This window comes from Ceratotherium simum, chromosome 2 (genome assembly GCF_057802395.1).
Source record: "Ceratotherium simum simum isolate JZ-2026a chromosome 2, ASM5780239v1, whole genome shotgun sequence".
Taxonomy (NCBI): Eukaryota; Metazoa; Chordata; class Mammalia; order Perissodactyla; family Rhinocerotidae; genus Ceratotherium; species Ceratotherium simum.
This window is the reverse complement of record NC_141901.1, coordinates 45,651,561-45,675,346: the sequence shown is the minus strand read 5'-3', so window position 1 is coordinate 45,675,346 and position 23,786 is coordinate 45,651,561. Positions and strand designations below refer to the sequence as shown.

The 23,786-nt window shown below is 36.9% G+C and overlaps 1 protein-coding gene across 8 annotated transcripts in view; it reads left to right on the top strand.

Moving 5' to 3' along the window:
- The window catches only part of RPRD2 (regulation of nuclear pre-mRNA domain containing 2), a 106,395-nt gene that overhangs the window by 66,004 nt on the left and 16,605 nt on the right, over positions 1-23,786 (top strand). For 4 of the 8 annotated variants that reach the window (XM_087443929.1, XM_004435959.3, XM_087443953.1 and 1 more), the window contains exons 3-7: positions 7,572-7,672; positions 8,540-8,617; positions 9,887-9,939; positions 11,192-11,318; positions 13,206-13,381. In XM_087443929.1, coding sequence (XP_087300055.1) covers positions 7,572-7,672; positions 8,540-8,617; positions 9,887-9,939; positions 11,192-11,318; positions 13,206-13,381 — 535 coding nt within the window. The remainder of the gene's footprint in view (positions 1-7,571; positions 7,673-8,539; positions 8,618-9,886; positions 9,940-11,191; positions 11,319-13,205; positions 13,382-23,786) is intronic. The other 4 variants (XM_087443937.1, XM_014791767.2, XM_087443959.1 and 1 more) reach the window with 1 other exon arrangement.

The following is a 23,786-nucleotide window of genomic DNA, read 5'->3' as shown; positions in this document are numbered from 1 at the left end:
GGACATAGGCTTTCCATGTGGAAAAAATAAAATTAAATGTCTGGTCTTTTCCTACACCATACACAAAAATATATTCCAAATAAATTACCTTGGTGTATAAAACAAAACTTTAAAATGTTAGAAGAAAATATGGATATTTTATGACTATTGAGGTTAAAAAGCTCTTAAGACACACAGAACAGATAATAAAGAAAAGTATTTATGAATTTAATTACATCAAAATTAAACTACTACATTATAGAAGCCACCATAAAATTAAAGATAAGTGACACACTAGGGATGATATTTGTTAGAGGCAAATAAAAAAGATAAGTGGTATAAATGGGGGATTATTTTAGCAGATATAGAGGAGCAAGTTTTTAGAAATAAACTCTGTCTCCATCTGATTTCTGAGCTCCAAGGTTTTTTGATTAAGTATTGACTGCCTCCTCCTTGAGTTGACCCATTATTTAATCTTCCATTCAGTCAGTTAGCAAATATTTGCCAAGAATCTGCAAGATACAACACGTTATTCTGTTGACGTCCCAGAAATAAGATATTGATAAAGAAAAGATACTTGGGCACCTCCTCTTGTGCTCTTCATCAGCTTTATGCTTTGAAATAACTTGTTAATATCTTGCTGTTTTAAAGGCGGGGGATGGGAGAGGGGGTTGCTAGCAAAGGAAGGATCTATTGAACGTCCTAGGAATCCTGCAAGGTCAGCCAGTTTTTGTTACAAGTCAAACAACAAAGTTTGTAATTAATTTGTTGTATGTTGTGTGTGGTGGTAATTGTACATTCTGTAGAAATTGAGGTTGTGATCAGTAATGGCTAAAATAGAGGTCTAGAGTAACAAGTAAAACTGCTATTTTAGATTTTGTTTTGGTTTTATTTTAGGAGAATTCTTATTTACAAGAGATGGTTGAATTGTAGAAGTTGAAGAGTTCTGTGTTTGTATAAATACAGAACAAATCCAGCTAAGAATTTTAGAGCCAACAGAAATTATCTAGTAAAAATCATTTTACAAATGAGGAAACCTAGCCCCCAAAGACTTCTTACTAAAGCTGGAACTCAAAGCCTCTAGTTTCCCCATCTAGTGCTATTTTTACTATATTATACCCTAGTCTTATGTGTATATTTTCTTAGCGGTTGATGTTTTTCCAGCGTATTTTCCTTGAGGACTTTGGTAAATAGCTGTTGGGACTTCATAATGAATAGTTTGGTTTGAAAATGACAAAATCCAATTGTCGTTTCATTCAGTTACTATTTAGTGAGCACCTTGTAGGTGCCAAAGAAACAATGAATAAGTTACAATCTCTGATGTGAAGAGGCTGGTAGTCTAGTTGAAAAAACAGACATTTACAGATTGTGATGTAACTTCTGGCTGAGTGGCCAACCAACTATTCCAAAGGGTTCTTTTTTATAAAACAATTACATTCTTGAGAAAATATAAGCTGAACCAGCCACAGAGGACATATTAGAATGGCACAGCTGACATTACCCAGTATGCCTATATCAGAACCGTGTGATCTAGGCAGGTAGACTGAGACTCTGGAGAAGGGATAAAGTGGTCTGGAGTCATAAACTACTCCTGGTTTCCAATACAAATTTTCTCTCCAGGAACATATTTCTCTCCAGGAACAACTTAGACCACCAGGACTCCCATAGGTTAAGATTAAACAAATATGTACTCACAGTCAAAGATTACCAAACACATTAGGATTAGGAAACAAACCACTGTGAAGGAGAACCAGCAGCTTTAGATCCCACCACAGTGAGCCTCAGGTAGTAAAATTATCAGACAGAATATGTAAAACAACTCTGTCAGAAATGTTAAAGAAAGATTAAATTGAATAAAATGAACAATGGATAAGATATTTGGACCGATTTGAAAAGAACCAATAGGAATTCTAGAAAGGAAAAAGAGACTAAACTAGAAAATAGTTCTGAAGAAAGTAGAATGCAGCAATAGAGAGAAGGAGGTAGAAAAATGAAGATTAGAGTGAGAGGCCTAATTAACATCAAATTAGAATTGAGGAGGAGAGAACCTCTGAGTTCTTTTGAAGAGATAATGGGTAAGAATTCTCTAAAAGTGATGAAAAACATGAATTTGCAGATATAGGAAGCACAACACATACTAATAAGCAGGATAAATAAGAAAGAAATTCACACCTAGTCATTGCGATGGAATTACACAACAAAAAGGTTTTAAAAGCAGCCAAAGAGTTCACACCTACTAAGATAACTGTAATTTGTAAACAAAACCAAACCAAAAAAATAAAAAGTGTTAGAGAGGGTGGGAAAAAAACCCTACATTTCTGGGAAGAATGTAAAATGGTGCAGCAGATGTGGAAAAAGTTAGGTTTTTCCTCAAAAAGTTAAACGTAGAATTACTATATGATCCAGCAATTCTACTTCTGGGTATATACCCAAAAGAAATGAAATCAAGAACTTGAACAGATATTTGTACGCTTATATTCATAGCAGCATTATTCACAATAGCCAAAAGAGGGAAGCAACCCAAGTGTCAATTTTCAGATGAACAGATAACCAAAATGTGGTATATACATAAAATAGAATATCATTCATCCTTAAACAGGAAAGAAATCTGACACATATACTACAGCATACATTAAACCTTGAAGATGTTATGCTAAGTGAAATATGCCAGTCACAAAAGGATAAGTATTGTATGATTCCAATTCTGTGAAGTAACTACAGTAGTCAAATTCATAGAGACAGAAAGTAGAATGGTGGTTGTAGGAGGAATGGGGAGATGTTGTTTAATGGATATAGAGTTTTAGTTTTGCAAGAGTTGTAGAGATGATTGTGCAACAACATGAATGTACTTAACACTATTGAACTGTACACTTAAGATGGTTAAGATGGTAAATTTTATGTATATTTTACCACAGTTTTTTTTTAAAAGGAATGAAGTTCTGAGACATGCTACAATGTGGATGAACCTTGAAAACTTTATGCTGAAACAAGCCAAACACAAAAAGGACAAATATTCTATGATTCCACTTATGTAAAATATCTAGAATAAACAAATCCATACAGAGAGAAAGTAGATTAGATGTTTCAAGAGCTGGGGGGAAGGGGTAAAGGGAACTTGTTTAATGGGTACAGAGATTCTGTTTAGAATAATGAAAAATTTTGGAAATAGATAGTGGTGGTGGTTGTACAACATTGTGAATATAATTAATGCCACTGAGTTCTATGTTTAAAAAATGGTTAAAATAGCCAATTTTATGTTATTATTTTACCACCAAAAAAAAAAATAGTAAAAAACAAAGCAGCCAAAGAGAAGGACAGAAAGATCACATACACAAGGACTACAATTAGACTGACAACATACTTCTCAATAGCAACAGTGGAAGCTAGAAGGCAGTTATGAAAAATATTTTTATAGCATTGATAGAAAATAGCTTTCGGGGGCCAGCCTCATGGTGTGGCAGTTAAGTGCCTGCGCTCCACTGCTGGTGGCCTGAGTTTGGATCCCAGGCAGGCATTAATGCACCGCTTGTCAGGCCATGCTGTGGCGGCGTCCCATGTAAAGTGGAGGAAGATGGGCACAGCTGTTAGCCCAGGGCCAGTCTTCCTCAGCAAAAAAAAAAAAAAAGGAGGAGGATTGTATGGGGATGTTAGCTCAGGGCTGATCTTCCTCACAAAATAAATAAATAAATAAAATCTAACTTAAACATTGAAGTGCAAAATGAGGAAAGATTTGTAATGTTGGCAAAATAATATTTTTATATGTAAAACTTAATAATTAGAAAAACACTAAAATACTAGTGAGCAGATAGGCACATTTCACAAGAGACTATACCACCTCAACCCATTGATCAATCTTAGTATTATTAAAGGTGGGATAACCAGACATTGTATATGTCCTGATGGGATGCGATATAAGCATATAGCATCATTTATTAAATATTTTTTCCAAAATTTTAAACATAGATGTACTCTGATTTTCATCTAGAGGAAATTCAGGAATTGGTGGAACAAGGTAAGTGACACTAAAGAAAGCAAATAAAGCTAGAATGTGGGACATTCTGCTGCACAGCTAACCCCTTGACTGCAACAAGACAGCATGGAAAAAATACTGAGAACAATTTAATCTAATTGCTTTAGATTAAAAGAGAGTTAAGAAACATAGCCAAATGCAGCATGTTGACCTTCTTTGGATCCCAGTTCAGACAAACTAACTGTTTTTTTTTTTTTGTGTGTGTGAGGAACATCTGCCAGTCCTCTTTTTCTGCTGAGGAAGACTGGCCCTGGGCTAACATGCGTGCCTGTCTTCCTCCACTTTATATAGGACGCCACCACAGCATGGCTTGCCAAGTAGTGCGTTGGTGTGCGCTTAGGATCCGAACCGGCAAACCCCGGGCCGCCCCAGCGGAGCGCGCGCACTTAACCACTTACGCCACCGGGCCGGCCCCCAAACTAACGGTTAAATGACATTCTTGAAACATTCATGGAAGTTTGATTATAGAATGAATGTAGGTGATACCAGAGAATTATTGTTAATTTTATTAGGCATGGTGGTAGTATTATAGTTATATAACAAAATGTTAGAATTTTTTTAGAGTAGGGATAAAATGATACGATAGCTGGGACTTGCTTTAAAATACTTCAGCCAGGGGACTGCCCCAGGACCCCAGGGCATAGTGGTTAGGTTCGCGAGCTCCACTTCGGTGGCCCAGGGTTTGGAGGTTCAGATCCCGGGCACAGACCTGTGCACCTGCTTATCAAGTTGTGCTGTGGCAGATGTCCCACTTCTAAAAAGTAGAGGAAGATGGGCACGGATGTTAGCCCAGGGCCAATCTCCCTGAGCAAAAAGAGGAGGATTGGCAACAGATGTTAGCTCAGGGCTAATCTTCCTCAAACAAAACCAAAATAGTTCAGCAAAAAAGAAAGAGATAGATGGAGAAAATGTGGCAAAATCTTGATAATTTTTTGGATCTGGGTGATTCTGCTTTTAAGTATATTTGAAACTTTTGATACTAAAATTTTTTAAAGAAAGGGAAATGGTTAAATTCAGATTACAAATGCAAACTGAAGTGAGACTAACCATTGCTGCAGAAGTATGGTGGACGGTATACTTCATACTGGTGGTAGGAGTATAAATTGGTACAACCCCCTTAGAAAGCATTTTGGCATTATTAAGGAGAAAAAGAGGCTTTGACCAAAAAATACTCATTGCAGCATTAATTATAATAAATTTAGAAGCTACCTAAGTATCCAGTAGTAGGCAGGTGGTAAATTTTGGAGCAGTCACATGGTAGAGCATTGGGTAGTCATTAAAAGCAATGCTGATAAAGAGTAGATTGGAGGGGGCTGGCCCGGTGGCACAAGCGGTTAAGTGCGCGCGCTGGGCTATGGTGGCCTGGGGTTCGCTGGTTCGGATCCCAGGTGCGCACCGACGCACCGCTTGGCAAGTCATGCTGTGGCGGCATCTCATATAAAGTGGAGGAAGATGGGCATGGATGTTAGCCCAGGGCCGGTCTTCCTCAGCAAAAAGAGGAGGATTGGCAGATATTAGCTCAGGCTCAATCTTCCTCGCAAAAAAAAAAAAAACAGAGTTGATTGGAACATTGGGAAATGCTTGTTTTGTTTAATGAATAGAATAAAGTACAATTATGCATGCACACACACATACAAAATTGGTTTCAAATACAATACTAGCATCCATAGGGGAAAAAAAGACTAGAAGATAGTAATGCTGAAATTGGTATACTATAAATCTCCACTTGATGAAAATGAGTGGAGTTTTTCTTTATACTTTTCCATAATTTTCTCAGTGTTATGTATACATACATTTATAGTATTTGTAGTATAGTATATAGTATATATAGTAATATATATGGTATTTATAATATATATTCATATATTATAGTGTTTATATGACATAAGTGCTATATATACTACTCTATACTGTAAATACAATAAATACTACTATATAAATGCTATACGTACTACTATATATATAAATGGTACATATACTACTACATAAATATATATATACTTACTATATATGTAAGTATATATCTTTCTTTTATAATGAGAGAAAGAGTATCAGCATAAAAAGCATAAAAAAGAAACAAGAATAGAGTCTGTCCGTTCTGGTTAATAAATCTCTAGAAAATACAATTTTCTAGAAGGTTAATATAGTTTTCTCTGTTTCCTATACGTGCTGTTATTAGGCAAAAAGAAAAAGTCCTTTGTTGGGCCGGCTCCGTGGCTTAGCGGTTAGGTGCACGCGCTCTGCTACTGGCAGCCCGGGTTCGGATCCCGGGTGCGCACCGACGCATCGCTTCTCCAGCCATGCTGAGGCCACGTCCCACATACAGCAACTAGAAGGATGTGCAACTATGACATACAACTATCTACTGGGGCTTTAGGGGGGAAAAAAAAAGGAGGAGGATTGGCAATAGATGTTAGCTCCGAGCTGGTCTTTCTCAGCAAAAAGAGGAGGATTAGCATGGGTGTTAGCTCAGGGCTGATCTTCTCACAATAAATCAATAAATAAGTAAGTAAGTAACTAACTAACTAAATAAATAAATAAAAGAAAAATTCCTTTGTGAGCACATGGTGTTACAGATTCATAGACTCTTGTGTTTGAAAGGGGCCATAAAGTTGACATAGCTCAGTTTCTTATCTTCAGTCTTCTTATGGGTTGGTAGATTCACCTGGGGAAAGGCTAAGTTCCTGTTTTGTCTTTTGTTTTTTCCTGCCATTTTGTCTTTTGACAGATCTGTTAAGAATGTTAGAATGTTCTCAGTTCTTTGACAAATTGGTTAGAATGAAATTTCTTTCCCTACAACTTCATGCCTTTATCCTTATTTTGCCTCCTGGGATCACACAAAACCAGGTTGATTCCTCTTCTTTACAACGGTTAATGTAATGCCCTTCCTGCATTGTTTTCTGTTTCTTCTATAGTTCCACGTAAAATATGATTTTAATTTTTGCTTCCTGGTAATTATTTGTCAAGCATTTCTACTTTAACAGTTTTCCTCCTAAAGTAAGATGACCAGCCTGACACAGAAGCCCATCTGTGAAGCAAACAGAGTAAAGTGATACTCCTCACCTCCGTCATTCTGATATGTATTAGATGATAGCTTTTTGGAAAACATGCTGTGGTACATGATTGTTTCATGATTGTTTTCAACCAAACCTTTAAGAAAAAACAAACCTTACAGTATTGCTAAACCTTTGTCTTCTCATTTATACTAGTGCAGTTGGTTTTTTGGACCAGCTTTTTCCTTATTGGATTTCATCTTACTAGATTTGAGCTATGTTTTGGGATACCAGTTGTGTCAATGAGACATCAACTAGCCCTCTCAACTTCATATCCATCTAAAAATTCAGTGTGTCATTCGTAGCTTCATCTATGTCATTGATAAAAAGTGTTGAAAAGAGTGTTTAAGATTTTAGTTAGTCCTAGGCAATGTAGAAAGAAGTGTTTTAAAATAAACATCAGAAGACATTTGGAAAATAATTCTGTTGACAACTTTATCTTCAGATTTCCAGTTTAAGATATAAGGTAACATTTTTATATGTCTGTCTCACGTTTTCTTTCTCCTCAGGGATCCATCTGTCTCTAAGTCTGTAGAACGAATCTTTAAAATCTGGGAAGATAGAAATGTATACCCGGAAGAAATGATTATGGCATTAAGAGAAGCTTTGAGTAAGTGTCTTTTCTCTCCTAACAGAAAAACTTGAGTCATTGTTCAGTCTTTAAAATTATATACATTTTATAGATCTGGCCTTGTTGCTTAATAACGAAAACTAAAGTTTTGGATGTGGCCCCATTTGTATAAAATTAGATACTTATAAAAATCTGTTTAAATTGAAATTTAAGTAGAACAGTTTTGGGGGAGGGTTGGATTTTGTTTTTATTGACTAAAGAAAGTCAAGCATATTAAGTAATGATGGCCATCTGATTATTTTCCTGCATTTACTTTACTTTGAGTGTTTTAAACTGTTCATGTTTGTGTTTGATAATTAGCTGTCCTCTTCTCCTACTGTTGGAGGATTTTTGGACAGGGTTCCAGTTTTTACTAAGCTATTTGACATTAAGCATATGTCAGCATTCTTCAGTCTCTGTTTTGGTTTAGATTTGCAGTAAGTTGTATACCTGTTTCTTAAGTTATTTAGTTCCTATATATTAGATGCATGTAATTAAGTCATTGAATAGAAGCTGCTGATATTTGATACCATGACCATTATTTGACTAGAAGTTTCCTTTAAAAATAATATCTTCTAAGAAGCTGTTAAATTCTTCATTTGAATGTGTTAACTGGTATTTTTAGCTTATTGCCCTATTCTTCTCCAAATCAATAATTTCATTGATTATAGAAATCATGTTTATTTGACAGCTTCTTAGATCTGGTGGGTGTTTTTATTTTTTTTTTTTGTAAAAATGAAAGAAAAGGAAAGAAAGAAACAACACAGTCTCGGATTGCCTTTTTTCATGCTACAACTTTGACACTGAAGTGGACAGACAGAACAGCTTCCCATAATGCCAGATTGCAAAAACTGAAATGTTTTCCAGGTACCACTTTCAAAACTCAGAAGCAGCTGAAAGAAAATCTGAACAAACAACCGAATAAGCAGTGGAAGAAATCACAAAGTAAGGAACAAAATCTCAACTAATATAAAATTACCTCCTCTTTTTGGAGCAGAAGAAAATGTAGACCATTTGACATCGTACCTGGCATAAACCATGGGCAAGCCTGTGTTTTCCAGGCCTGGGAGGCTCCAGTGACTTACACTAAACAAGCCATCATGGAGTTACTTCTTTAAAAAAAGCTACTTTTAAGCAAAGGAAATGCAGAAAAAGGGTTTAAATGAGTGAAGATTCAAGAGTAGTTGGGGGATTGAAAGAAGAAAAAAAAATACTTGATAGTGTCCAGGCTAACTCTCAGGTTCAAAGATATATGAAGTTAGAGACAGCTGGCATTAAACAACAGAGCTGAAGAGGAGACTAGGCGTTAAGAAGCGTTTCTGTGGGAGCCATGAAATCCTTCAGATTTGGGGATACACTCTACCATTAGACATGGGCCTCAAATCCTGGCCCAGAAGCTCATTCTCTTAACAGGAGCTCCTGCTATGTTTATCATGTTTACCCAGCATGAGATCAAGGGAGTGGAATACTGCATGTTATAGGCTGCTGTGGGCCAAACTGAGGAATATTGAGAAAGACGTGAAGGTGTGGAGGGAACGAGGTAAAAGACAGTGAGAATTGGGAGGTGAAACAAGACACTTGGGATGGTTTTGCTCCAGCAAGTATATGATATTCATCATGATAAGGGAGCCCTCTGACATCCTTTTTATAAGTTGCATGCTTAGGAACAACAGGAGTCATCATTTCAGCCAAAGTTCAACCACAGTGGTAATGTACTTAGAACTTTCCCTGCCTGTTTTTGCTGTCAATTGAGTCAGCAGAAAAAGAAATCTAAAGCTAAATACGTAGGAATGGAGTTGATGTTTGTAAGTAATTTTCTTCAGCCAGTGCTCAGGATTAACTTGATGTCCTGCTCCTGAACACTCTTAATTTGAAGTATTGAGATCTCTTACACTCAGTCAGATTAGGAAAAAAGGTACTTTATGTATCTCAGTATCTCCAAATCAATAATTCTAGGACTTTATGACTTAAAGGTTCTGTTGAAGGTAAGTAGGTTAGACTTATCTAAATAGTATATTTTTATATTGACCATGCTTAGGAGTGTTTAAATTTCATATTCCACTGTTTATTCTAGGAATTATATTATGATTTAAGTGTGCATGTTTGACACGTGTTCAAAGATTACACCCTTAACTATAGAGTGGAAAATTTTCCTGAATATTAGTTAATTTTTTGTGTCTGTATTCTTAATTACCTATTGTTTAATTCCAACAGCATCCATGAATCCAAAAGCTGCTCTCAAGTCTAAGATAGTTGCTGAATTTCGAGTAAGTTACAGAATATGTTTAACATGACAAAGTCTTATTCACCTCTTTTGTGTTACAGTTTCCTGTATAGTCCAGTAGAGTTTATTTTTATTCAATTGCACATGAACTATATTTTAAACATGTTTGAACTGTTCTAAAGGAACCCAGATTAGGATCAGATTACTTGAAGTTTTATCTGTTCCCCTAATGGAAGAAATAACCTTCTTCCAGAATATCTGTTACCAGCTGAGTTCTATATTGAACCCCCCAACAAGGGGTTCATCTTTCTAAATTAGAATTTTCTTAGAGTTAACATAATAAGACTCTGCTTATCTAATTAAAATTTAGAGTGGAGGGCCGGCCCTGTGGCTTAGCGGTTAAGTGCGCGCGCTCCGCTACTGGTGGCCCGGGTTCGGATCCCAGGCACGCACCGACGCACTGCTTCTCCGGCCATGCTGAGGCCAAGTCCCATATACAGCAACAAGAAGGGTGTGCAACTATGACGTACAACTATCTACTGGGACTTTGGGGGGGGGGAAAATTTAGAGTGGATCTAAGTGGACCTTTGTCTTTTCAGTCTTAACCCTGTATCCATAAGTTAGCTTTTTTTTTTTTTTTTTTTTTGGTGAGGAGGATCAGCCCTGAGCTAACATCTGCCAATCCTCCTCTTTTTGCTGAGGAAGACTGGCCCTGGGCTAACATCTGTGCCCATCTTTCTCTACTTTACATGGGATGCCGCCACAGCATGGCTTGCCAAGCCGTGCGTCGGTGCGCACCCGGGATCCGAACTGGCGAACCCCCGGCTGCCGCAGCAGAGCACATTCACTTAACCACTTGCGCCACCGGGCCGGCCCCCATAAGTTAGCTTTAAATAACAAGGAAGGGCCGGCCCCGTGGCTTAGTGGTTAAGTGCGTGCGCTCCGATGCTGGCGGCCAGGGTTCAGATCCTGGGCGCGCACTGACGCACCACTTCTCCAGCCATGCTGAGGCCGCGTCCCACATACAGCAACTAGAAGGATGTGCAACTATCACATACAACTATCTACTGGGGCTTGGGGGGGGGGGGAATTAACAAGGAAAAGGGTCTTTTAAAGTATATAACAAAATATGATTTTAACATGAGAATTGATATTGATATCTCTGATTATGAAGAAATGTGAAGGATTTTTTTCCTCTTGGCTTTTGTTAGATTTTAGTCATGTTTTATTTTAATGGGGAAAGATAGAAAGGTGAGTGATCTCATAAATGAAATATGACTTTGGTGTATGTTCAGTCTCAGGCCCTCATCGAAGAGCTGTTGCTGTACAAGCGCTCAGAAGATCAGATAGAACTGAAGGAGAAACAGCTGTCAACAATGAGGGTGGATGTCTGCAGCACAGAAACTCTCAAATGCTTAAAAGGTAATATTTATATCCCTTTAAATAGAATAACTCAGATTTTCTTTCCACATCTGTCGTTTTTAGATCAGACTGGCTTTTCCCATAAAGAGAACTTTAGGTTGTGGAGAGCAGTTTTGGCACCTCTGGTTTCCCAGGTGGTGATTTCATGCATATACTTTTCATAAGTAAATTCACATCCTTCACATTGTGCACCTTAGGCTTACACAGTGTTATGTGTTCATTACATTTCAGTAAAGCTGGAGAAAAAATAAAAGAAATAAAAACAAGCAAATTCTGTCCTTTTCTCCATTTCTAGTGCTTTCTTGATGTATTGGGTTATATAGAGACAAGTGTATTTCACATGTGTAATTAACTGGTTTGGGTGTGATCTTTAATAAGGTCACTGTAATGCCTCATAAAATTTAGTTGCTCTCTCTTATAACTGAATTATAAGTGATAATCATACTAATAATTTTTTAGAATGTAAATCTCATGATGGTAGAAATTATCATTATTTGTTCATTGAAGGTAGAAATTATCCTTATTTGTTCATTGCTATATCCCAGTGCCTAGAGCAATGACTGGTACATAATAGGTATTTGATAAATATTTTCGAAATAATGAATAAATGGCTACTAGTTATTCATTTTGGCACCTATTTTGTTCTTGCACCATGCTTTAAATTTAGCGTGTGTTATCTAGTTTAATCCTCACAACAACCCAGAATCATATTAAAAACCTCCATTTTGTACATGGGAATTCTGAGGCTTCAAAAGGAGATGAGTAGCTTGCCCAAGTTACACAGCTGATAAGAGGCAAAGCCAAAATTTGTGCCCATATCTAAAGCCATATTCCAACAGTCATGGGGAAAGAAGTATATTTAGGAGAGTAAGTAACAATTTGTAATGTCACTATTGTTGGAAAAATAATTTATGGTTTATACTCTTCTGATAGGAAATTATCAGGGATCTTCTTCAGATAGGAAAGAATTTTTAGTATGATACACACAGTGGTCACTTTATCTTTACTTTTTTGAACCTTAGTTTTCTCATCTAAGAGATGTATCTTATACATTCTATACAGTAAAAAGTAATGGTCTAAGTGAACAGAATTGAGCCTCATTCCATTATTCCTAAGTAGCAGTGTGGTATCAAATTTGTGAAAAAAAGCAATCAACAAACCTTCTTTTAGTTGGACTTCCCCCCCCCCCCGCCCCCGAGGAAGATTCACCCTGAACTAACATTCATTGCCAGTATTCCTCTATTTTGTATGTGGGCCACTGCCACAACATGGCCACTGACAGATGAGTGGTGTAGGTCCACACCCAGGAACTGAACCCCGGGCCGCTGAAGCAGAGCACACCAAACTTAACCACTAGGCCACCAGGGCTGGCCCTGGACTTTCTTTTTTTTTTTTTTTTTTAAAGATTTTATTTATTTTATTTTTTCCCCCCAAAGCCCCAGTAGATAGTTGTATGTCATAGCTGCACATCCTTCTAGTTGCTGTATGTGGGACTCGGCCTCAGGATGGACGGAGAAGTGGTGCCTCGATGCGCACCCGGGATCCGAACCCGGGCCACCAGCATTGCAGCGCGCGCACTTAACCACCAAGCCACAGGGCCGGCCCATGGCCCTGGACTTTCTTTTCTTTGCCTTAATTACAGCTGCCTTCATAATGCACTCTTGCTTAGCTCTAGCAGATTCACATGAATCATTTTAGTAATCTGTTTTGTGATTTTTGTGATTTGGAGAAGCTTCTTTAAGGTGAAACTATGAGACTAAGAATATTACACACTAAGGCAGCAAGAACAGGTTCACAGATCATCTAGAGAGGGATTTTCTTCAAAAGATTAAATTTTTTTACTTTTTCTTTTTCATCCTGAAATGAATACTTCCTCTGTTATTTTAGATAAGACAGGTGGGAAGAAGTTCTCCAAAGAATTTGAAGAAGCAAGCTCCAAGCTGGAGGAATTTGTGAATGGATTAGATAAGCAAGTGAAAAATGGGCCCTCACTAACAGAAGCACTGGAAAATGCTGGAATTTTTTATGAAGCACAGTACAAAGAAGTAAAAGTGGTGGCCAATGTGAGTAATAATTAAAGCTATCTTATATGGATTGCTTTACCATATGTCAATGACTGTTTATATGTGTTATCTAGCTCTATGAGGATAAGCATTATTATCTCCAGTTCACAGATGAAGAAGTTACTTTTGAAGAGGGTTAGTAATCTTGTATAGGTAATATAGCTAGCAAGTGGTGGAGTCTAAATTAAGACCTGGGTATGCTAAAGCTTATGCAGAGCCTGACCATTGTGCTTTACTAATGCCTCATGTCTTAGCATTTCGAAGGGATTGTGCCAAGTTACTGTTACAGGATATAGAATTAGGCAGAAGTATATACACCTTTTTTTTTAACCAGAAAACTAAATGGAAACATTCTGTTACTAAATTTTATGTAAATTGACTGAATTAAGGACCCTCTCTCTTCCTACCTTCACTGGGAGGGGTGTTGGTAGTTGGACATTTGCCTAATGGCCTCTGAAAGAAACTGTCCATTTTATACTTAATTTTTTTAAAGTTTTAATCACTATATATGATCATTAAAGCATATGGTACTATAGATCCCACCAGTCCCACTTCCTAGAAGCAATTTCTTTTGACTCATTTAGATATTTTTTCTGGCATTTGCTCCCATATTTCTAAGTAATATGCCTATATTGTTCTTTCTCGATTTATCCTATTTAAGAAATATTACCTTCTTGGTATGATAAATGAGAATTTAGCTTATACTCACTTGCCTTCCCCCTTCTCCCAATATCATTATATAACTGTTTTAAATCTATTGATTACCTTTGTAAATTGAACTACTATATGTACTATTTTTTGACCACTAACTCTAGACTCCCCACTTTGCAAAATGAGGATATTAACATCACTATTCTTTCCCATTAGTTTTCATCTATCCCTTTACTTTCCCAACTTCAGTAAACTGTACATTTACATTGTCAAGGTTGATAATACTTACATTCCATTCTATAATCATAATTGTCTTACTTCCTTGCTTTAAAGGTTAAAAATTCATAGACAAAGCTTACATTATAACTATGTAAACGTTGTTCACTGCAAGGCCTTGTGGTAACTATGGTTATATTAGAGATTTGGGGGGTTTTCTTAGAATTTCCTTTTTTCTTGCATTGTTGGCCTTCCCATAGCCTGTTTTTTATTTTTTTTCCTCTCTCTCTCTTTCTAAATTTTCTATCACATCAGATATTCTGAATCCACAGTTTCCCCAGAGACCTCCCTACCTGAACTTTCATTCTCCTGCTCTGGTTTTAGATCTCTAGATCTCATCCTAGGACCACTCTTTACTGCTATTTTTATATGAGCCCTCTATTTTCCAGATTCCATGTCTTCTTTTCTTGATTTTCTCTCTTATTTTGCTGGAGCACATCCTCAATTAATTTCCCAAAAAAAAGGTTTGTGAGAGAGAAATTTTTTGAGTCCTTATGTCTAAAAATGTCTTTATTCTGTTTTCACATTTACTTTTGATAGTGTGCCTGGTTGAAAATCAAGACATTGATTTAGACATTAGAAGACATTACTCCTGGGCTGGCCCCATGGCTTAGCCGTTAAGTGCGCGCGCTCCGCTACTGGCGGCCAGGGTTCAGATCCCGGGCGTGCACCGATGCACTGCTTGTCTGGCTGTGCTGAGGCAGCGCCCCACGTACAGCAACTAGAAGGATGTGTAGCTATGACATACAACTATCTACTAGGGCTTTGGGGAGAAAAAGGGAAAAAAAGGAGGAGGATTGGCAATAGATGTTAGCTTAGGGCCGGACTTCCTCAGCAAAAAGAGGAGGATTAGCATGGATGTTAGCTCAGGACTGATCTTCCTCACAAAAAAAAAAAAAGAAGACATTACTCTGTCATCTTTAGTATTGTTGATATGAAGTCCTTGCAAGATCCTTTGTATATGACTTTTTCTGTCTGGAAGCTTTTGGGGATTTTATCCATGGTTTTCTGAAATTTTTATAATGATGTGTCTACATGTGAGATTTTGTTTTTCATTCACCGTAGGTTACTTGGTGTGCTCTTTCAGTTTGAAGATTGGTATTTTTGAACTACGGGATAATTTCTTTCTCTTTCTTTTCTTTCTTTTCTCTTTCTGGAAAGTTGATTAATCAGATGCTGGACCTCTTAGATTAATCCTTTTTGTATCCTATGTTTTCTCAACCTTAATCTTTTTGTTCTGCTTTCTGGAAGATTTCAACTTTTTCTTCCAGCTTCATCTTTTCATATTTTTATGTTTGACATTAATATTTTAAATTTATAAGAATTCTTTTCTGTTCCCTGTTCCTTTTTTATGGCAACTCTTTCTGATTTTATGGATACAGTATCTAGTGTCTCTGAGGATACTACAACTTTTTTATCTTTCCTGAATCGTCTTATTTTCCTCTAGAGTCTTTTTTTTCCCCCTCTAGTTATCTTGGTCTTTCTCTTTTATGATTCTGCCTTTCCTCAAAAATCAGATAATGTCTCTTCGTCCATTCATATTTAGGAATGGGGTATGAAAAAATTGAAGGGCTCTCTGTACATAGATAGGGATTATCTACTGTTGGGTTTAACAATTAAAGTCTGTGTAGGTGAGGAGCTGGCTCTTAGGGCAGAAGGAGCCCTGAATGTCAGAAGGCTAGAGTCTTTTTGCCCAGATATTTTAACTCTTGAGAAAAGAACTCATATTTTTTTGCCTGGGGCATAGTGCCTTGGCTGCCAAGTATGAAGATTGCAGAGGAGGTGGTATAGAGTGTTTGGTATTCACATTTTTAATTAATTGTTGTGACATCAATCCTACTACTCACTCCACCCTTTTATACTCATCATTTCCTGGATCAAAGTTTCTCAGGAATTCTGCAAGACAAATCAGCTCCTTTCTCAGGTGTAGCTCTCTTTCTGCTTACTTCTAACCTCAATTTTTCTCTACCCTGCCTCATCAATTCTCACTCTTCCATTCACTTTGTGTTCTGAAAATTTGTAGAAATCTTTTTCTCAGGTATGTTTCTTATTGTTGGTTTATACCTTTGTATTTCTTTACAGTTCATTTTATAGGAGTCTCAGGAGGGAGAAACGATGAATGGGAATGGTCAGTTCACCATTTTGACCAAAAGACCGTTTTATAATTTTTGAAGAGTGACCTGTAATCCCTAGCCCCTTGTATATGAAATCATATAAAATCATTTAGTCTGCTCTGGAGGCTCCTCAACAAATGGCTGGGAGAGGTTTATTCAGCAAGCATTTATTGAGCATTCATTGTGTGCCAAGCATTGTGTAATACAGAGAAAAGCGACAGAGACTCTACTCTCATAGAACTCTTTTGATATGATGGAGAAAATGCAATGAAAACACATAATTGCAATTCTGTGTGATAAATGCTATAATAGAGGTAACCATGGGGTACAGTGAGAACAGATTGAATAGGTGCTTTAGCTGATTTGGAAGAGGGGATGGAAGATACAGATAAAAGTTTCCCGAAGGGGACCAGCCCCGTGGCTTAGCGGTTAAGTGCGCGTGCTCTGCTACTGGCGGCCTGGGTTCGTATTGCATTTTAGAATCAAAATAGCAGAATGGAGAATATTAGAGGCAGGGAGACAAGAGACAAGTTAGGAGGTTGTTGAAGTAATCCAGGTTGACTTATGTTGAAAAACTAAATCTCGGACTAAATCTCGGACCGGCCCGGTGGCTTAGTGGTTAAGTGCACACGCTCCGCTACTGGCGGCCTGGGTTTGGATCCCCGGCGCGCACCGATGCACTGCTTCTCCGGCCATGCTGAGGCCGCGTCCCACATACAGCAACTAGAAGGCTGTGCAACTATGACATACAACTATCTACTGGGGCTTTGGGGGAGAAAAAAAAAGGAGGAGGATTGGCAATAGATGTTAGCTCAGAGCCAGTCTTCCTCAGCAAAAAGAGGAGGATTAGCGTGGATGTTAGCTCAGGGCTGATCTTCCTCACACACACAAAAAAACCTAAACTAAATCTCTAAGCAATATTTTCTAAAAGATTTTGACTACAATCCACAAGAAAGATTTTACGTGGAAACTGAAAACCACACACACATGCATGTGCATATAGACAGCAAAAGTTTTACAAAACAAAACTTGTTATTTGCAGTACACTGGGAGATATTCTTTCTTCTGCATTATTTAATTTCTTTCTTTTTCTAATTTATTAGGATGAATATTTAGATAATTGATTTTCAGCTTTTTAAAAAATGTGTTATTTAATACAATAAATTTCCTTCTAAGCTGCATCCCATAAGTTTTTATATTTAAGTGTGTCTTTTACAGTGTATAGTTGGATCTTGTTTTTGTTTTATTGTTTTTTAATTCAGTCTGATAATCTTCGCCTTTTAATCAGAGTGTTTACTGCATTTATTGATTTGCTTGAGTTTAAGTCTGCCATCTTGATGCTTGTTTTCTGTTTGTCCCATCTGTCCTTTGTTTCTTTGTTATTCCTTTTCTGCCTTTTTTTGGTTAAGTAATTTTTAGATTCCATTTTCTCTTCTTTTTGCTCTCTCTTCCTCACTTTCCTTCCATCCCCCACTCCCTCTCTCCTTTCCTACCTATCTGTCTCTCACTCTCTCTCTTAGTGGTTGCTCTGGGGATTACAACATACATCCCTAACTTATCACCTTAAATTAAATTATCTTAATGTTAATATCTTAATATTGTTTATGAAAATTCCTTACATTAAAATTCTATCACTTCATATACAATGTAAGAACCTTACAATAATAGAGTGCCCCTCCCCCAGGTCTTTATGCTATTGTTATCTATTTACTTATATATATTTTATATAGTTTATAATTTTTATTATTTTTGTCTTAAACAGTCAATAGACTTGTAAAGAAATTAAGGGGAAAAATAAGTCTTCTATATTTACCCACATATTTACCATTTCTGGTGTTCTTCATTCCTTTTTGCAGATCCACATTTCTATCTGTAATCGTTTCCCTTCAGCCTAAATCCTTTAGCATTTTTTGTAGTGCAGGACTGCTGGTGATAAATTTCTCAGATTTTGTTTATCTGAAAATGTCTTTATTTTACCTCTGTTTTTGTGAAGTATTTTCTCTTGATATGGAATTGTAAGTTGACAGTTTTTTTCTTTCATTACTTAAAAATGTTTCTTCATTCAGGCTTCTCTTGTTGTAATGAGAAGTCAACTGTGCTTAGATGTATTCTTCTTTGTAGTTATTCTCTTGAGAGTTCACTGAGCTTTTTGGGTCTGTAGTTTGATATCTTTTATCAATTTTAGAAACTATTTGACCATTATCTTTTAAAATATTTCTTCTCTTCCGTTCTCTTTCTTCTCTTTCTGGGACTCCAGTTACATGTCCCTTGTGGTCTTAGATTTCTGCTCTGTTTTATTTGTTTTTTTCCCTCTGGACTAATTTTTGGCTAATTTATATTTACTTGTCTTCAGGTTCAAATATCCTTTCTTCTACTGAGTTCAGTCTGCTAAGAAAACCCATCTAATGATTTTTTAATTTTAGATATTATATTTTTCAGTTTTACAATTTTCATTTGATTCTTTCTTGGAGCTCCTTTTCTCTGTTGAGATTTCCTACCTGTTCATCCATTCTTCATCTTTTCCTAAAAATTCATTAACATATTTGTAATCACTGTGTTAAAGACCTTGTATGTTAATTCCAGTGTCTGGGTCATCTCTAGGTATACTCCTGTTGACTGTTTTATCCATGATTTTTTTTGTGTGTATTTTAATCATATTTATATATTCTGTGTGTCTAAGAATTTACTTTATAGTAGACATTTTGGGTGATAACTTGTGGAGACACTAAATTGTGTCATTTTTCTTTAAAAAGAACTTCTGGCCATCAGTTTAATTATCAATGGATCACTATGACGTAGAGGCTTGGTTTTGGGCTTTGTTAGGGTAGGTTTGTTTGGACATGACTTTTAGTCCTGAGACATGGTTCTTATTCCTAAGACATGGGCTTTGTGGGGTTTTAATCAAAAGTGAAGGTGTTTACTAAGCCTCTCTAATTTGACAGTACTTAAACTCTAGCCTTTGTCTACCTGGCGCTGGGCAGCTGCTGAAATCTCTGCTCAGATCTTTAGCTTTCTAGCTGCTGCTGCTTTTGGGTTCTTCGGAGTTATCATCAAAGGAACTATATCCACCATCCCAATTTATATATTTTTATTGTTGATTATTTTAATTATATATAAAGTTATGCATTGCTTAACGATAGTGATACAGTCTGAGAAATGTGTTGTTAGGCGATTTTATCATTGTGCAAACATCGTAGAGTATACTTACACAAACCTCGATGGTATAACGTACTACATACCTAGGCTATATGGTACTAATCTTATGGGACCACTGTCATATATGTGGTCCATTGTTGACGGAAATGTCATTATGTGATACATGATTATATATACACACATGCATACATATATATACTATAATTGTTTTATGTAGTCAGTGGTTATTTATTTAGTGTTTATTAGACTTACCATTTTTATTGTACTGCATTAATTTGTACATCTTTGACCTTCCATCTGGGACAGTTTTCCCTCTGCTGAAGAATATTCTTTAGAATTTCTTTTACTACACATGTGATGGTGGCAAACTCTTTAAATTTGCTTTTTTTTTTTTTTTTTTTGTGAGGAAGATCAGCCCTGAGCTAACATCCATGCTAATCCTCCTCTTTTTGCTGAGGAAGACCAGCTCTGAGCTAACATCCATTGCCAATCCTCCTCCTTTTTTTTTTTTCCCCAAAGCCCCAGTAGATAGTTGTATGTCATAGTTGCACATCCTTCTAGTTGCTGTATGTGGGACGCGGCCTCAGCATGGCCGGAGAAACAGTGCATCAGTGTGCGCCCGGGATCCAAACCTGGACCGCCAGTAGCGGAGCACGCGCACTTAACCACTAAGCCATGGGGCCGGCCCCAAATTTGTTTATTTGAAAACGTCTTTTTTTAATTAGGTGTAGAATTCTAGGTTGACAGTTATTTTCTTTCAACACTTTAAAGATGTTATTCTGTTGTCTTGTAGGTGTCCATCATTTCAGTGAGAAATCAGCCATCAGTCTTAGTGTTGCTTCTTTGACTATGTCTTTTTTCTCTGGATGCTATTAATATTTTCTCTGTTTTTGGTTTTTAGTAGTTATACAGTGATGTGCCTAGGTGTGGTCTTCTTCATATTCATCTCGTTTGGGGTTTGCAGAACTTTTTGAATCAATGGTGTATTAGTTTACCAGGGCTGCTGTAGCAAGGTACCTCAGACTGGGTGGCTTACACAAAATTAATTTACTGTCTCATACTTCTGGAGGCTAGAAATCCAAAGTCAAGATGTCAGCAAGGTTGATTTTTGCTGAGGGCTGTGAGGGACTGCTCTGTTCCTGGCTTCTCTCTTTGACTTATAGATGGCCATTTTCTCCATATGTCTCTCCACATTGTCTTCTCTCTGTGTGTATCTCGGTGTCCAAATGTCCCCTTTTTATAAGGATACCAGTCATATTGGATTAGGGCCCATTGTAATGACTTCATTTTAACTTGATTACCTCTATAAAAACTTTGTCTCCAAATAAGGTCACATTTTGAGGTACAGGGTTAGGATTTCAACATATGATTTGGAAGGGGGCACAATCAACCCATAACAAATGGCTTGATGTTTTTCATAAATTTTGAGAAATTCTCGGCTGCTATCTCTTCAGATATTGTTTCTATTCCATTCTTTCTCCTCTCTTCCTGAAAGTCTATTTATATATATATTAGATCTCATCACACATGTTCCAAATTTCATATTTCTTTATATTCCATCCGTTTTCTCTCAGCGCTTCCTTCTTGATATTTTCTATTATCTAGCCTTCTGATTCATTAATCCTCTCTTCTGCTGAATCTTATCTACTGTTAAACTCATCTATTAATTTTGGTTGGTTTATTTTTCAGTTCTAGAATTGCCATTTGATTCTTTTTTAGAAAGAATCAAACTTTCTGGTAAAATTCTATCTATCTGTTTTCATTTTTCTGTAATTTTTTTTTTAATCCTTTTTTATTTTGAAATAATCTCAGACTTAAGAAAACTTAAGTACATTATGAAAACTTTTTTTTTTCCTGAATCATTTGAAAATAAATTGCTGTCACCCTATCACCTCCAAATATTTTAATTTATATATTTCCTACCAGGCAATTATATTCTCCTTCATAACCCATAAGGTATAGCTATTTAATCAGGAAATTAATTGAAATGTTGACACTTATTATTATCTAATCCTCAGACCCTGTTCAAATTGACCAGTTTTTATAGCAAAAGATCCTGTTCAGAATCACAAGTTGCATTTATTGTATTTCTCTTTATTTTCCTTTGATCTGAAATAGTTCCTCAGTCTTTTCCTTGACTTTCATGACCTAAATATGTTTGAAGATTATAAGTCAAATATTTTGTACAATATCCCCCAGTTTGGATTATGTGGTGTTTTTTGTGATCGGATGCATCTTCAGTAGGACTATCACAGAAGTGAATGTATGTTCTTCTCATTTCATCCTTTCAATTAGCACACCAGTTGGCTTTGTTTTACTATCTGTAATCTTTCCTTTGATATCTTATTAATGTGGCATCTTCCAGGCTTGTCCATTGTAAAGTTTTCCTTTGGTAATTGCTATGGCTTTAATTGTATGCCCCCAAAAGATACGTTGAAGCCCTAATCTGCTATACACCTGAATGTGACCTTACTTGGAAATAGGGTCTTGTATAGGGAGATGTAACCAAGTTAAGATGAGGTCATTAGTGTGGCCCTTAATCCACTATAACAGATGTCCTTATAAGAGGGAAATTTGGATACAGACACACACAGGGAGAATATCATATGACAACTGAGACAGATATTACAGTGATGCAGCTGCAAGCCAAGGAACACCAGGGGTTGAAGGCCACCACCAGGAGCTAAGAAAAGGCAAGAAAGGACTCTGCCCATTCTCAGAGGGAGCATAGCCCTGCAGACACCTTGATTTTGGACTTCTGGCCTCCAGAATTATGAGACAATAAATTTCTGTTGTTTTAAGCCATCCAGTTTGTGGTACTTTATTACCACAACCCTGGGAAACTAATACAGTAATTAATAAATGTTTTCTGGGGAGGTATTTTAAAACTATGTAAATATCTTATTCCTCATCAAACTTCCATTTATTCATTTATTTATATCAATATGGACTCATAGAGGTCTGTTTATTCAATGTTTTAATTCATTACTACCAGTATTTGTTTTGACACTTAAATTGTCCCAGATTTGGCCAGTGGGACCTCCTTTTAAGTTGCTTTCTGTTTCTTTTGACGTGTCCTCATCATTTTTTGAGCGTTTTCTTACTTTTGGAACAAGGTATTTCAGGCTCATCTTGCATTTTCCTGCCCAGCCCTGGAATCAGTCATTTTTCCAAGGACTCCTGGTTCCTTTTAGTGAAAAATCATATTTAGAAACCAAGATTTGAGTACTAGGTGTACTCGTTGCTTGTGGGATATCACTGCTGCCAGATCGTATCAGTGTACAGAGCTAGGAAATAGATGTATATATACACGTACTTAACCTGTATACACACATTTACATCAATATTTCTGTACCTGTCTATATTATATTGAAAACCATGAGTTCACACTGTTATCTCCAGTCCCAATCCAACAACTCAAGGTTTGTTCTAGTTTTCTCCCTTTTCACATTTGTAATTGCTTTTTCTAACAGTGTAAAACCTTGCTTCCATTATCTTCAATGTAATCACTTATTTGATCAACCCTCTTGTGTGTAGCCAGTCTCCCAGCACTTCCATTCCCCCACCTCTACCCTCGCCCCCCAAAACACGTCTATCGGCTTTCTCTTTATTTTGCTTAGGCTTCAACATCCATGCAGTTCTTTCTTCCCATGCAGACATTTTCCTCACCTCATTTTGGCTCTATTATCTTCTTCTAGGCCACCTACGCTTCTCCTTCCGCCCCAGCTAATGAGTTTTGAACTGAATTGTTCAAGGGAACGAGGAGGGATTTTTCTCTGTTTTCATGAACATATAAAACATGGTTATTTGGAGTTTTGTCGGATAATGCCAGTATTGGCTTCACCTGTTACGAGTCTGTTTCTAGTGTCTGTTTTTTCTTTTAGGTCATTTGGTCCTATCTCTCGGCATGCTGCTAATTTTGTATTGAATTCTGAACATTATATGTGAATTATTTATAGTATTTATAGAGTCTCTGGATTTCTCTTCCTGGGGAGGATTCACCATTTCCTTTGCTAGGCAGATATTGTGATAGCTGATCATATTAATCAAATTGGAAACTGAACTGACTTAAGGCTGAATTGCAGTTTGGGCAAGGCTTTGTCTTCCTCTGGTTCATCCCAGCTTCTAGGACATGGATTTTTCGCACTGAGAGCCTGGGGTGATCACTAGGGCCCCTCCTCTGTGGTGTGATTTGAACTCTAATCCTT